Source organism: Triticum urartu, chromosome 1A, assembly GCF_056163025.1.
Source record: "Triticum urartu cultivar PI428250 chromosome 1A, HENAU_Tu73, whole genome shotgun sequence".
Taxonomy (NCBI): domain Eukaryota; kingdom Viridiplantae; phylum Streptophyta; class Magnoliopsida; order Poales; family Poaceae; genus Triticum; species Triticum urartu.
The window spans coordinates 584464796-584480849 of NC_141873.1; the positions used below are offsets into that span (position 1 = coordinate 584464796).

At 46.7% G+C, this 16054-nt stretch overlaps 1 protein-coding gene across 1 annotated transcript in view; it reads left to right on the plus strand.

The window, feature by feature from the left end:
* Window positions 1–8633, plus strand: part of LOC147993112 (uncharacterized) — a 57230-nt gene extending 48597 nt beyond the window's left edge. The window contains exon 7 of the mRNA XM_087539227.1: window positions 8241–8633. Coding sequence (XP_087395353.1) covers window positions 8241–8633 — 393 coding nt within the window. The remainder of the gene's footprint in view (window positions 1–8240) is intronic.
* Window positions 8634–16054: the final 7421 nt, after the last annotated feature.

A 16054-nucleotide genomic window follows, 5' to 3' on the forward strand; every position in this document is an offset into this window, starting at 1 on the left:
AATCTGAAGAAGAGAAGTTGAGAGTGCATAAGGCCAAAAAGGAATTGCCATTTTTCAAAACAAAATCATAGCCGAGATGCCCACTCGGCTTAACATATTGGCAAAAGAAGGAATTACAAAATCTTAGTGCACAAGAGCTGAGATAGAAGAAAATGGCATGGGTTCCCAAGAGGATCATTCATAACAAAAATGATGTGCATGCTTCTATTGCAACAAGTACAATGAATTAAAGAAAGAGAGGAATGGAAGCAACAAACAATTAAGCCGAAGGTGTGTATCACAACATCAAAGTCTTTGGTTAGCACATCATCCTTATTCGTCAAACAAGCCATTCATGTATTTGCCATGGAATTCATCCCCAGGTATGATTGGTTACCCTCCATGGGCCTATTTTGATCCATGGATGCAATATAATTTTTATGTCATGAAAGGGTATAACCAAATCATTATACATATGATTAGCTACAAGTTTGTTGCTGATCTAAAGGGCCGAAATACTTGATTTGTTATTTCACTTATTTATTTTTGGCTATACGTGCTTTGGTGGATGAGGTTTACGTGGACCTTATGTTAATGGCTGACACTTAACTATCGCCCTAAGAAATTATTTAATCATGGCCGGTGTGGAATTCTAACATCATTCTTAGTTTGATTGAAGAAGGAGACAACTACTATGGAGATTATGTTTTGATAGTTGAATTCATAACAATGGACGCAATGTTGGTGTTAGTTGTATATCTCCATGTAGTCTTGTTCTCTGAAGACTCGTGTGCCTCTTAAAATATATATGCACAAAATGATCAAAGTCGAATATGCATTGTTATTTGGATTGGATCTTTGACTTGCTATAGGTAATATAAATATTGAGGCTTTCGGTGTTTCGTTATGAGTAGTGCAACAAATATCCAAGGGTTATCAATGTTTTGACGAATCACTTATAGTTTATCTTGGAGTATGTCTAGATGCAAAATTTACCTTGAGCTGCTTTAAAATTGTTCATATATCTAGACATGACAATTGTTGAAAGTTGGCCTAGCAAAAATCCGGCTACCATGTCCGTCATGTTGCACATCTATCAATAGCCGATGATTATTCTTGCCAACATAGGTAAGGCCGAATTGGAGCTCACCACCTCGTCCACTAATGAAATTTTATGCAAGCGAAGTAAGGGTTGGAGAAAGTTCATTCTTGATTATCTGCAAAATGCTAGCGAATGGGTGAACAATATGGTTCGGAGGCGGGTTTCGCTATGAACCTTATCACCGTATTGTTATTGAAGTTGAGAAGTTTTCACCCAAGTTTGCATCAAGAGGTTCAAACAAGCAATGGCCAATATATACTTATCGTCATAAGAACAGGCAAAATGGCCGATGGAGTGTTGACATAGTCCTTAGAACAAGCTATGTGCAATTTTTTTTTCAGCATCCAAGTTTTGCCGAAAAACACGGGGGCAGGTGATATGGCGCGAGGTACCAGACACATGTCTAATGGGTCGTGCGAGTTATTCGGCCTTTGCCGGCTGAATGAAGCTTGCCGGGATGAAGACCTTGCCAGCGTGGAAAGCTTGCCGGGACCTTGCCGGTGTGAAAGCTTGCGGGGTAGAGACCTTGCCGGCGTGGAAGCTTGCCGGTGTGAAGCTTGCCGGGGTAGAAACCTTGCCGAGGAGGAACCCTTGCCGGGGTAGAAACCTTGCCGGGGTAAAACCATGCCGACGTGAAAGCTTGCCGGGTAGAAACCTTGCCGGTGTGTGTAACACCCCCGGTAGTCATGCTACAGTAAACTCCTACTAATGACTGCCAAGTCATCAAGATTATTTTGCTAATCATCACTTTGTGCCAAATCAAACTCAAACTCAATTCCAATTGCATGTAAAATTATTTTCTTCAAAATTTAAAATATAAAAATGTTCGTTGGATTGCAATTCTTCACTAACTAATTATCATGTAGAACGCAACATCACTTGACTCACCACTTAATCCCTAGGAAAATATAAAGTGGCCCAACTGCATCTAAAATATCCTTTTCAAAATAAACAAATGGTTATATATTTCCAAACGACCCCAAACGTTGGGTGCTATTTCAAAATGTGGCATTTGATTTATTTACCAAGTTACAATGTGAACAAAATTCAATTGCTATAAAAAGAAAATGCAAAGTAGTAAATAAAAAGAAAAGAAGAAAAACTGCTACTGCTGCACTGGGCCCTAGTGGCCATAGTACAACCCAACGCACTAGGCCACGACCTTTCTTCCATCTCTCGCTAGAGAGAGGCAGAGGAGAGCCGTGGCATGCATCCAGCTGCCATGGCTATGGATGGCCACCACATGCCCTCCCCAGCCCTATGAATACACCCACGCGAAACCCTAACTCGCCCTCTTGCATTCCCACTCTTCCCCACATCGCCCCTGAGGGAGTCCTGGATTAGGGGGTCTCTGGACAGCCGGACTATATCCTTGGGCCGGACTATTAGACTATGAAGATAAAAGATTCAAGACTTCGTCTCGTGTCCGGATGGGACTCTACTTGGCGTAGAAGGCAAGCTAGGCAATATGGATATGTGTATCTCCTCCTTTGTAACCGACCTTATGTAACCCTAACCCTCTCCGGCGTCTATATAAACCGAAGGGTTTTAGTCCGTAGGACAACATACAATCATACCATAGGCTAGCTTCTAGGGTTTAGCCTCTCTGATCTCGTGGTAGATCTACTCTTGTACTACCCATATCATCAATATTAATCAAGCAGGACGTAGAGTTTTACCTCCATCAAGAGGGCCCGAACCTTGGTAAAACATCGTGTCCCCTGCCTCCTGTTACCATCCGCCTTAGCCACACAGTTCGGGACCCCCTACCCGAGATCCGCCGGTTTTGACACCGACATTGGTGCTTTCATTGAGAGTTCCTCTGTGTCGTCGCTGTTAGGCCTGATGGCTCCTTCTATCATCAATAGCGATGCAGTCCAGGGAGAGACTTTTCTCCCCGGACAGATCTTTGTGTTCGGCGGCTTCGCACTGCGGGCCAACTCGCTTGGCCATCTGGAGCAGATCGAAAGTTACTCCCCGTCAGGAGATCACACTGGCAGCCGCTCCGAGCTTCAATTCGGAGCCAGTTGCGCCATCCATGGACGGGTGGATAGACCCCGTCACGGAGGCCGTATCCTCAGCGGCGATCGAGCCGAATATCGACCTTACCCTTCACAAGAGCCGTGTTGTTAAACTGCCGGATACTTCTCCTGCCACGGACTCCGAACCACCTGCGCCCATTCCTATCGAATCCGGCTGGGCGCCGATCATGGAGTTTACCTCCGCGGATATCTTTCAGCACTCGCCCTTTGGCGACATACTGAATTCATTAAAGTCTCTCTCCTTGTCAGGAGAGTCCTCGCTGAACTATGCCCGGCAGGATTGGGATGCGGATGATGAAGAAATTCGCTGCCCACCCACCACCCACTTAGTAGACACTGTCGATGACTTAACCGACATGCTCGACTCTGACTCCGAAAACATCAACGGTATGGACAACAATGCAGGAGACGAACAGGAACCACTGCCCACAGGGCACTGGACGCCCACTTCACCACATGACGTATACATGGTGGACACACCAAAAGAAAATGACGACGAGGAACGGAAGGACGCAACGAAGGGTTGTCCCTCAAGAAGCAGTCAAAGCGGCGGCGTAAGCGCTGCCCCAAATCCCGCCTCGGTAGAAACAACGATCATACAGACCCAGCATTAGGGCAGGGTGAACCATTGTCGGACCACGACAACACGGAGAATCAAACCGAACAAACCGACTCTGTGAAAGATAATAGTCCAGACGACATCACACCGGACAGACACCCGGAGCAACAGAATGCCCATCAAAGGCTTGTTGCCACCACGAGGAGTCTAAAAAAGCAGAAGCAAAGGCTCAAGGCTGCGCAAGACACACTCCAAATCAGATGGAGTAAAGTACTCAACACAGCAGCAAAGTACGGCGGTAATCGCCCCACCAAGAGCTACCCGAAGCGGAAGTTGCTACCTAAATTCGACGAGGAGGCCTTAGATCCCCCACAACCAAAAATTAAAACTGCCATCTGGCCAGATAAACGACCTCACGGCCAACATAGAGCGGCAAACAACGCCGCACATAAGCCAATACGCGATCCATGCGAGGGATCGCATCAAAAGGACGGCGAAGCCAAATCCATCTATGGACCACGCAAGCATGCTCCAGCATATGATGCAACACAACAAACATCCGAACAACGCAGTACACCCAGATACAGGGGTGCCGCACACCCCCTATGTTTCACCGATGAGGTGCTGGACCATGAATTTCCAGAGGGATTCAAACCCGTAAACATAGAGGCATACGATGGAACAACAGACCCTGCGGTCTGGATTGAGGACTATATCCTCCATATCCATATGGCTCGAGGAGATGATCTCCACACCATTAAGTATTTACCCCTCAAACTCGAAGGGCCAGCTCGTCACTGGCTTAAAAGCCTCCCTGAAAGCTCCATTGGAAGCTGGGAAGAGCTCGAAGACGCTTTTCGGGCAAATTTTTATGGGACTTATGTCCGACCTCCAGCGGAGGACGATCTGAGTCATATAACTCAACAGCCCGGATAGTCAGCCCGAAAGCTTTGGAACAGGTTTCTTACTAAAAAGAACCAAATAGTCGACTATCCGGACAGCGAAGCCTTGGCAGCTTTTAAGCATAGCGTCCGTGACGAATGGCTTGCCAGACACCTCGGCCAAGAAAGGCCGAGAACAATGGCAGCATTAACAACCCTCATGACCCGCTTTTGCGCGGGTGAGGATAGCTGGCTAGCCAGATGCAGCACCAGCAACCCCAGTACATCCGAAGTTAGAGATGGAAACGGGAAATCACGGCGCATCAACAATAATAAATGCCGGAATAAAGAAGACAGCCCGAAGAGCACGGCAGTAAACGCCGGATTTAGAAGCTCTCGGCCAGGTCAGCAAAAGTCTCCCTCTAAAGGCGCCAGAGATGAACTGTCCAGCCTAAACAAAATTCTGGACCAAATATGTCAGATCCATAGCACCCCTGGTAAACCTGCTAATCGTACCCACAGAGAATGTTGGGTCTTCAAGCAGTCCCGCAAGCTCAACACCGTACAAAAGGGGGAGGATACGCCAAGCGAAGACGAGGATGAGCCTCTCAAGCAAAACACTGGGGAACAAAAGAAATTTCCACCAGAAGTCAAAAAAGTAAACGTGTTACACGTGATCAAGGGGAGAACACAAAGCGGCACTCCCAGAGAAATATTCCCAAGGGCCTATCACCACGGAGTCCTGCCACTGGTCGTCTCAACCGATCACTTTCGACCATCGGGATTACTCAGCAAGTATCCGGAGTGTAGGATGGGCTGCCTTGGTATTCGACCCAATAATTGACGGATACCACTTCACACGAGTCCTGATGGACGGTGGCAGCAGTCTAAACCTGATATACCAGGGCATAATCCGCAAAATGGGGATAGACCCAACGAAAATTTGCCATAGCAATACTACCTTTAATGGAGTAACGCCAGGCCCAGGGGCTCATTGCACGGGTTCCCTGCTACTAGAGGTTATATTCGGCTTCCCCAATAACTTCCGTAGCAAACATTTAACCTTCCACATTGATCTGTTCCAAATTGGCTAGCAAGCACTACTTGGACGTGAAGCTTTCACTCGCTTTAATGCAATACCGCATTACGCTTCCCTCACCCTCAAGATGCCCGGTCCACGTGGCATCATTACAGTGAATGGAAATGTTGAGCGATCTTTGCGCGCCGAAGAGAGTGCGACTGCCTTGGCAGCCGCACACTAAAAACGGCCTCACCAACTAAAGCATCTGATAGGTCATCAAGACCACGGGCACGGTTAGACGAGTCCGGTGCAGCTATATGTAATTCATACAGGATTGATGGCCACACCCCTATTACAAATACAAGGGGCTCAACGCGCGCAGACAAGTGGCAATTTTTACTCATCTTGAATTATACATGGTTTCTTTAAAATTACCTTTTTGCATGACAACTTTTCACCTAAGTTCCTCTCTTTTACAGATAACCATCGTCCTACACCCGTCCAGGATATGGCACAACGGAGACACAGGCGCAGACGTGCAACAAAGACCCGTTCCAAGGATTCTTTTTAGATTAAGACCCTGCGTAAACCTTTTTTACTGTCTCTTGTTGTTACACATCCCTCGGATTCTCAGTACAATTGAGAAGGATGCTGACGTCTTGGCATGTGGCCACGTCAGAATAATGCACGTACCTGGACACAAGGGGCTTCTTACAAAGGGCACTATTTAGGCCCGGTTTATACCATAAAGACCGAATACCTTAGGGAGTGTTCAGCATCACGAGTTTGGCCTTATATGCATCAGCTCCGAATCATGTCTTTGGTCAAATGTTGGGTTTGCCCGGCTCCTGTGTTTTGGTGCCTTACGTTCCGCTCTATCGGCTAAGGTAGCACCAGGAGAACTACTGCGATTGTGCCCTGGTTCATCCGGACGAGCACCTCAGTAGAGAAAGCTGAAAACTGACTGTCATGATATAGCGCGAGACTGGTCAACCACTCGATGACCTATCGGAATGTGAGAATTCCTCTGCTTTAACGAAGGGCCGTTTCCCGGCCAGGCATATACGCACCCCGAGTTCGGGAGAGTGCGGAGCCACCAGGGGCTATATAGTAGCCCAACCGTCAAACTCCTATGGCTAAGTGAAAGTGTTAAAGCGTTATAGTCCGGTTACCTCATTCGCTGTGCTATCACCTCCTTAATAGAACCAAGACATTGGGTTAAGTGTGAACACGCATTTTCTGCGAGCACCTCCGCATTATATGCGTGGGGGTTGAAGCCAACGACTGCAATCTTTTAGGTTATATACATAAACGGCCGCACATGAGGCATCATATTACTTTCAGGCAAAAGTATAAATACAACCTTAATACATTTCATAAAAACATTGTGTTTACAATGGGAATACATGTCACTCAAACATAATATTCTTCGAGCACTGGGCCTCTATCAAACAAGCACCCTCAAGAACTTCTTCAAAATAGTGCTCGGCAGCCACTCGGCCTATGGCCGAACCCTGCGCCGCAACAGTGGTAGCATCCATCTCTGCCCAGTATGCCTTGACACATGGAAAGGCCATCCGCGAGCCTTCTATGCACGCCGACCTCTTCATCGCATTGATGCACAACACCGCACCAAGGAACTGCTGCACTAAGCTGAAATAGCTGTTCGACTTCGGCTTCTCCGGCCACAGATGATCTACGATGGACCTCATGGCAAGTCTGGAAAATCTATTAAGTTCGGCCCATTCGGTTAGCTGATCAGTCAAGGGAAGCGGACACTCTGGAACATTAAATTGCGACCAGAACAACTTGTCCCCTTCACGATCTGTCTGATCTCGGAAGTATTCGACTGCATCGACAACGCTCGCTGCCAAGTCCATATATGCGTCTGCCGAACTCCACAGCCGATCCAAAGGGGCATACCATGGATCTCCGAACTTCCTCTGCAGCAGAAAGAGCTTCCCATCCGCAATATTCCCGGCTTCACGCAGCTCCTCCATCTTCGCCCTCATAGCAGAGCGGGTGTCTTTGGTCGCCATCGTGGCCTTTTCAAGGTCTGCTGCCTTCACTCGGTTCTCTTCTTCAAGGAACTGGCAACGGTCGGCAGTGTATTTTAATTTTACAGCCATCTTGGTCATATTCTCTTTGCTTTAGCAATGTGCGGCCTTCTCGGCTCTTAACTCTTCGGCCGCCTTCAAAGCAGCCGCATTGCTAATTCTGGCTTGTTCCTTGGCTCGGGCAAGTTCCGCCCGAAGGGTCTCCACGGTGGCAGCTCCGTCTACAGTCACAACATATTAAAGATACTGGCATCATGCTGCTCTTACTATGTGACATTCACCAGAACACATTACTTACCCTGTGACTCGTCAAGCCGCTTGTTAACAAGCTCGATGTCGGCATTTGCCGCATCCAGTTGCCGCTTTAGTTCGGCAAACTCATTAGTCAGGCTAGCCACCGGAGCTTCCACCACCTGCACATAAAGGCAGTCTGGTTATTACTTGGGACTATGATCCTCTATTCGCCGCCGTTATCGATGACAACCAGAGTCTCAGGGGCTACTATCTACACAGGGCACACCTAAACATGTGCGGTATGTCATTTCACTTACCTCAAAGCCCGTCAGTAGACTCATAAAGGCTTCATGTAATCCGAACAGGAGAAGGCGTTCAAGGAGGCTACCATTGTGTTTCTCGGAGCAGTTCTTAGAGTGATCGGAGATAAACTGGTCGATGCATATTTACATGTGCATGTCGCCAAGGACTTGTGGGTGGCGCTCGAATCTAAATTCGGGGCCGCCGATGCAGGGAGCGAGATGTATATTATAGAGCAGTTCCACGATTACAAGATGGTTGAAAACCGTCCTGTATTGGAGCAGGCTCATGAGATAATATGCATTGTTAAGGAGCTTGAACTTCTTAAGTGCAAGTTACCGGGCAAGTTTGTCGTGGGCTACAAAATCGCTAAGCTCCCTAATTCCTGGAGGAACTTTGCCACCACTCTGAAACATCAGAGGCGTGAATTCTCTATGGAGGATGTCATTGGCATCTGAGTGTTGAGAAGAATTCAAGGGAAAAAGACTCGCATGGAAAAGGGACTTCTGTCGCAAACATGGTGAACCAGAGGAACCATAACTCCCACAAGCCCAAGGGAAAGAACGGTGTCCAACAGAATACCGACTTTACGAAGAAGAGTAAGAAGACCTTCAAAAAGAACAAGAAGGATGAGGGCTGCTTTACTTGTGGTTCGGTTGAACATTGGGCCAATAAGTGCCCAAACAAGTACAAGAAGCCAGGACAGGACTCCAAGTCTGTCAACATGATTGTGGGCAACAATGAGAATGGTGCATCTGGGTACGGTAATTCATTTACTGTTTTTTCAGTGTTTCAACCCAACGATTGGTGGGTGGACACAGGTGCAGGTGTTCATGTGTGTGCTAACATTTCATTGTTCACTTCTTACCAGGCCACAGGACACGGGTCCGTAATGATGGGGAATGGCGCGAGTGCTTCTGTTCATGGTGTTGGCACGGTCGATCTGAAGTTTACTTCGGGAAGGATCATGCAGCTGAAGAACGTGCAGCATGTCCCCGCCAGCAAGAAGAACCTCGTTAGTGGCTCCCTTCTATGTAGAGAAGGGTTTAAGTTGGTTTTCAAGTCTAATAAATTAGTTGTTACGAAATATGGACTCTTTGTTGGAAAAGTTTATGAGAGCGGAGGGATGTTCCGCCTTTCCCTCGCAGATTTTTGTAGTAAATTCGTGAACCATATTCATTCGAATGTTAATGAATCTGAAGTTTGGCATTCACATCTTTGTCACATTAGTTTTGGTGTTATGACGCGGCTAGCCAAGTTGGATTTAATCCCAAGTTTCACCTTAGCCAAAGGTTCTAAGTGCCTTTCATGTGTGCAAGCTAAGCAACCTCGAAAGCCTCACAAGGCCGCGGAGGAGAGACACTTGGCACGATTAGAACTCATACATTCTGATCTTTGTGAGATGAATGGTGTGTTGACTAAAGGTGGAATGAAATACTTCATGACATTGATAGATGACTCCACTATATTGACGGCATGTCATGTCCTGAATAAAGTTCCTACAAAGGATAATGAGATCACTCCCTATGAGAAATGGGCAAAGAGAAGGACAACACTCTCGTACTTGCGTACTCGGGGCTGTTTGGCGAAAGTCAATGTGCCGATCCTCAAAAAGCGTAAGCTTGGACCAAAGACTGTGGACTGCGTTAATTTGGGTTACGCTAAGAACAGCGTTGGCTATAGGTTTCTAGTAGTGAAATCTGAGGTACCTGACCAAAAGGTCGGTACAATTATGGAGTCTAAGGATGCTACATTCTTCGAGGATATTTTACCTATGAGAGATATGCAAAGCACTTCTAGACAGGAATCTGAGGAGACTCCTGAACCTGCCATTCCTATGGAATATTATGAACAAACACATTATGGAAATCCTGAGGAGGATGACGACGAAACCCTTGGTAGGGGCAAGAGACAAAGGACTGCAAAGACCTTTGGTGATGATTTCTTCGTGTACCTCGTGGATGATACTCCCACTTCTATTTCAGAAGCATATGCCTCTCCAGAAGCTGACTACTGGAAGGATGCGGTCCGTAGCGAGATGAATTCCATCATGGCTAACGGGACATGGGAGATCACTGATCGTCCCTATGGTTGCAAACCACTGGGGTGTAAGTGGGTGTTCAAAAAGAAGCTTAGGCCCGATGGTACTATTGAAAAGTACAAGGCTAGGCTTGTGGTCAAGGGCTATGACCATCAAGAAGAGGAAGATTTCTTCGATGCTTATTCACCTGTGGCTAGACTGACCACCATTCGAGTATTACTCTCGTTGGCGGCCTCGCACGGTCTTCTCATCCATCAGATGGATGTTAAGACGGCTTTTCTAAATGGAGAGCTAAGGGAGGAAATCTACATGCAACAGCCTGATGGCTTTGTGATAGATGGTCAGGAAAGAAAGGTGTGTACGTTGATAAAATCTTTATATGGCCTGAAACAAGCACCTAACCAATGGCATGATAAGTTTAATACAACTCTGACATCTGTTGGTTTCGTTGTTAATGAGGCTGACAAATGTGTATACTATCGCCATGGTGGGGGCGAAGGAGTTATACTGTGCTTGTATGTTGATGACATACTGATATTCGGAACAAACCTCAAAGTCATTGAGGAGGTCAAATAGTTTCTATCTCAGAACTTTGAGATGAAAGACCTTGGTGTGGCTGATGTTATCTTGAACATCAAGCTACTGAGAGATAATGAGGGTGGAATTACACTTTTGCAATCCCACTATTTTGAGAAGGTGTTGAGTCGTTTTGGATATTCGGACTGCACGCCATCTCAAACACCATATGATCCTAGCGTGTTGATTCGAAAGTCCAAAGGCATGGCTAAAGATCAATTGAGATACTCTCAAATCATTGGTTCACTGATGTACCTAGCGAGCGCAACGAGGCCTGACATCGCGTTTGCTGCGAGCAAACTGAGCCGATTTGTTTCCAAACCGGGTGATGTACATTGGCATGCTGTTGAGAGAGTTATGCGCTATCTGAAAGGTACTATGAACTATGGACTTCACTATACCGGATACCCGTCGGTACTTGAAGGGTATAGTGATGCGAATTGGATCTCTGATGCTGATGAGATGAAGGCCACAACTGGGTATATGTTTACTCTTGGAGGTGGCGCTGTTTCCTGGAAGTCTTGCAAGCAAACGATCTTAACGAGATCGACAATGGAAACAGAATTAACAACATTAGACACATCTGGTGTTGAAGCGAGATGGCTTCGAGATCTTTTGATGGACTTGCCATTGGTTGATAAACCGGTTCCGGCTATCCTTATGAACTGTGACAATCAGACTGTCATCACCAAGGTGAAGAGTTCAAAGGACAACATGAAGTCCACCAAACACAAAAGAATGAGATTAAAAGCTGGTAGAAAATTAGGAAACTCCGAAGTGATAGCGTTGGACTATGTCCATACGGCTAAGAATCTGGCAGATCCCTTTACGAAAGGGCTATCACGTGTTGTGATAGATAATGCATCGAGGGAGATGGGTATGAGACCCACATGAGTTTCCATGGTAGTAACCCAACCTATGTGATCGGAGATCCCATGAATTAGGACCTGGGAAAACAAGCCAGTGGTGAACTGAGGAGAGTAACTATACTAACCCACTCCGTTGGAGATGCAATACTCTCGATACTATATGGTAGGATGACTATTGTCTTAATATGTTCCAAAGCTTATGTAAGCAAGATGCTATCCTACAGAGAGATCTTTGGAGGAACACACCTATGTGAGCCCGACTGCTGGTCACAGTCTATGAGATTGGGGTGATCTCTAGTAAGCTCATGAATAGGCCAGGAGTGTGACTTATATGCTCCACCCGAGGGGTCAGCCTTCGGCAGCCTAGTACTAGTAAGACATGTAGTGAAACTTCTTTACGCCAAACTGACAATTCAAGTCATAGTCCATTGTTCAGTTGTGAAGGAGTGTAGCTACCTGCTCTAGGTGAAGTTCGACCTTAACAGGTCTTCACTGACACACTGGTATATCGAAACAGCAATTGGAACAGAGGACACAATGGGCCCTCGAGATCTGGTGGGGGATTGCTGAAATTTGAGATGGGCTCTAGGCCCATATAGCAATTTCTGAAAAATCTCTAAGGGCCCATGTGGGTTATATGGCACTAGGTGTAGTGGGAAGTTTAGTCCAACCCCGCTAGTGGAAGGAGAGTTGGAGTGGTTTATAAGGGTTTCTCTTCTACATGCTATTGGAGCCTGAGAAGAGAAAAGGCCCTCACGCACTCCTCCTCCGCCGCCCGCCTCGCCACGCCACGCCTCGTCACGACGCGCCGCGGGTTGCGGGATTGAGCCGAGCCGAGCTCACATCTACGCGCTTATTTTTGACAGTCACTAACGGAGAGTTCTCTGATAGCTGGGCCACGATCTGAGACGTCGGATCGTGGACTGTCACGGACTCGGACGTGGGTCGAGCCCACGTCTCTTCACGCGGCTGCATCTATATAAGTGTGCGGTGTCTCCTAACCCTAGCCGCCACGAACAGATCACATCTGCTCCACGCGCACGCCCACCGTCGTTCCCTTGCTGCTGCTGCCGTCGGTGACTCCATCCTGTCCGCCGCGTACACGGTCGACGGGAGAGCAGGTCTCCGAAACCACGCCCTTCTGGTTCCTGTACGGGGTGAGGGGCGAATAGGTTTTTGGGCAGCGATTACGCGACTACTCGCTTCCGATCGTCTACTTCCTCTACGTTCGTGTCGCCTTCATCATCACCATGTCCACCGACGCCGAACGTGCCGCCGCCGAGAAAGCTGAAGCCGACAAGAAGGCCGCCGAGGACGCCGATGCCGCCACCAAAGCCGCGGCCTCTGCATGGCCTACTGGAGGGTATAACTCGTTTATCCGGCTCCTACTGTTTTCTGTTTTAGCCATGCTAGCTTTATACGTAGATCTTTCTGCAATTAGCGTAGTATGTGCTAGCTTGACGGAATATCAGTATGTGTTTATTTGTGTCAATGCCGTGCTAGTGATTTACTCATGGATTAATTTAATCGAGAAATTGCCTATTTACTCAACAGTCCAAAAAACTGTTATGTGTAGGAATTTTTTGGCAAGTGGCTTTGCCGCTGCACTGAAACCGGATAAGTTTACCGGTACATACTTTAAGAGTTGGCAGACTAAGACCACGTTATGGCTCACGGCTATGAACGTGTTCTGGGTCACCGGTGTCTCCACGGGAACAATTGCTCCTGAACAGGAGAAGGCATTTAAGGAGGCTACCATTGTGTTTCTCGGAGCAGTTCTTAGCGTGATCGGAGATAAACTGGTCGATGCATATTTACATGTGCATGTCGCCAAGGACTTGTGGGAGGCACTCGAATCTAAATTCGGGGCTGCCGATGCAGGGAGCGAGATGTATATTATAGAGTAGTTCCACGATTACAGGATGGTTGAAAACCGTCCTGTATTGGAGCAGGTTCATGAGATAATAGGCATTGTTAAGGAGCTTGAACTTCTTAAGTGCGATTTACCGGGCAAGTTTGTCGCGCGCTGCATAATCGCTAAGCTCCCTAATTCCTGGAGGAACTTTGCCACCACTTTGAAACATCAGAGGCGTGAATTCTCTGTGGAGGATGTCATTGGCCATCTGAGTGTTGAGCAGAATTCAAGGGCAAAAGACTCGTATGGAAAAGGGACTTCTGTCGCTAACATGGTGAACCAGAGGAACCATAACTTCCACAAGCCCAAGGGAAAGAACGGTGTCCAACAGAATACCGACTTTAAGAAGAAGAGTAAGGAGACCTTCAAGAAGAACAAGAAGGATGAGGGCTGCTTTACTTGTGGTTCGGTTGAACATTGGGCCAATAAGTGCCCAAACAAGTACAAGAAGCCAGGACAGGACTCCAAGTCTGTCAACATGATTGTGGGCAACAATGAGAATGGTGCATCTGGGTACGGTAATTCATTTACTATTTTTTCAGTGTTTCAACCCAACGATTGGTGGGTGGACATAGGTGCAGGTGTTCATGTGTGTGCTAACATTTCATTGTTCACTTCTTACCAGGCCACAGGTCACGGGTCCGTATTGATGGGGAATGGCGCGAGTGCTTCTATTCATGGTGTTGGCACGGTCGATCTGAAGTTTAATTCGGGAAGGATCATGCAGCTGAAGAACGTGCAGCATGTCCCCGCCATCAAGAAGAACCTCGTTAGTGGCTCCCTTCTATGTAGAGAAGGGTTTAATTTGGTTTTCAAGTCTAATAAATTAGTTGTTACGAAATATGGACTCTTTGTTGGAAAAGGTTATGAGAGCGGAGGGATGTTCCGCCTTTCCCTCGTAGATTTTTGTAATAAAGTCGTGAACCATATTCATTCGAATGTTAATGAATCTGAAGTTTGGCATTCACATCTTTGTTACATTAGTTTCAGTGTTATGAAGCGGCTAGCCAAGTTGGATTTAATCCCAAGTTTCACCTTAGCAAAAGGTTCTAAGTGCCTTTCATGTGTGCAAGCTAAGCAACCTCGCAAGCCTCACAAGGCCGCGGAGGAGAGACACTTGGCACGATTAGAACTCATACATTCTGATCTTTGTGAAATGAATGGTGTGTTGACTAAAGGTGGAAAGAAATACTTCATGACATTGATAGATGACTCCACTAGATATTGCTATGTGTATCGGTTAAACACTAAAGGTGAGGCTCTACACTACTTTAAAATATATAAGGCAGAAGTTGAGAAACAACTTGAAAAGAAAATTAAACGAGTCCGGTCAGATCGTGGTGGAGAGTACTTCTCGAGTGAGTTTGATTCTTTCTGTGCGGAACATGGCATTATTCATGAGAGGACGCCTCCCTATTCACCCCAGTCAAACAGGGTTGCCGAGCGGAAAAACCATTCTCTAACTGATTTGGTTAACACGATGTTAGATACATCGGGTTTATCCCAGGCATGGTGGGGGGAGGCTATATTGACGGCATGTCATGTCCTGAATAAAGATCCGACAAAGGATAATGAGATCACTCCCTATGAGAAATGGGCAAAGAGAAGGAAAACACTCTCGTACTTGCGTACATGGGGCTGTTTGGCGAAAGTCAATGTGCCGATCCCCAAAAAGCGTAAGCTTGGACCAAAGACTGTGGACTGCGTTAATTTGGGTTACGCTAAGAACAGCGTTGGCTATAGGTTTCTAGTAGTGAAATCTGAGGTACCTGACCAGAAGGTCGGTACAATTATGGAGTCTAAGGATGCTACATTCTTCGAGGATATTTTCCCTATGTGAGATATGCAAAGCACTTCTAGACAGGAATCTGAGGAGACTCCTGAACCTTCCATTCCTATGGAATATAATGAACAAACACATTATGGAAATCCTGAGGAGGATGACGACGAAACCCTTGGTAGGGACAAGAGACAAAGGACTGCAAAGACCTTTGTGATGATTTCTTCGTGTACCTCGTGGATGATACTCCCACTTCTATTTCAGAAGCTTATGCCTCTCCAGAAGCTGACTACTGGAAGGATGAGGTCCGTAGCGAGATGGATTCCATCATGGCTAACGGGACATGGAAGATCACTGATCGTCCCTATGGTTGCAAACCACTGGGGTGTGAGTGGGTGTTCAAAAAGAAGCTTAGGCCCGATGGTACTATTGAAAAGTACAAGGCTAGGCTTGTGGTCAAGGGCTATGACCATCAAGAAGAGGAAGATTTCTTCGATGCTTATTCACCTGTGGCTAGACTGACCACCATTCGAGTATTACTCTCGTTGGCGGCCTCGCACGGTCTTCTCGTCCATCAGATGGATGTTAAGACGGCTTTTCTAAATGGAGAGCTAAGGGAGGAAATCTACATGCAACAGCCTGATGTCTTTGTGATAGATGGTCAGGAAAGAAAGGTGTGTAGGTTGATAAAATCTTTA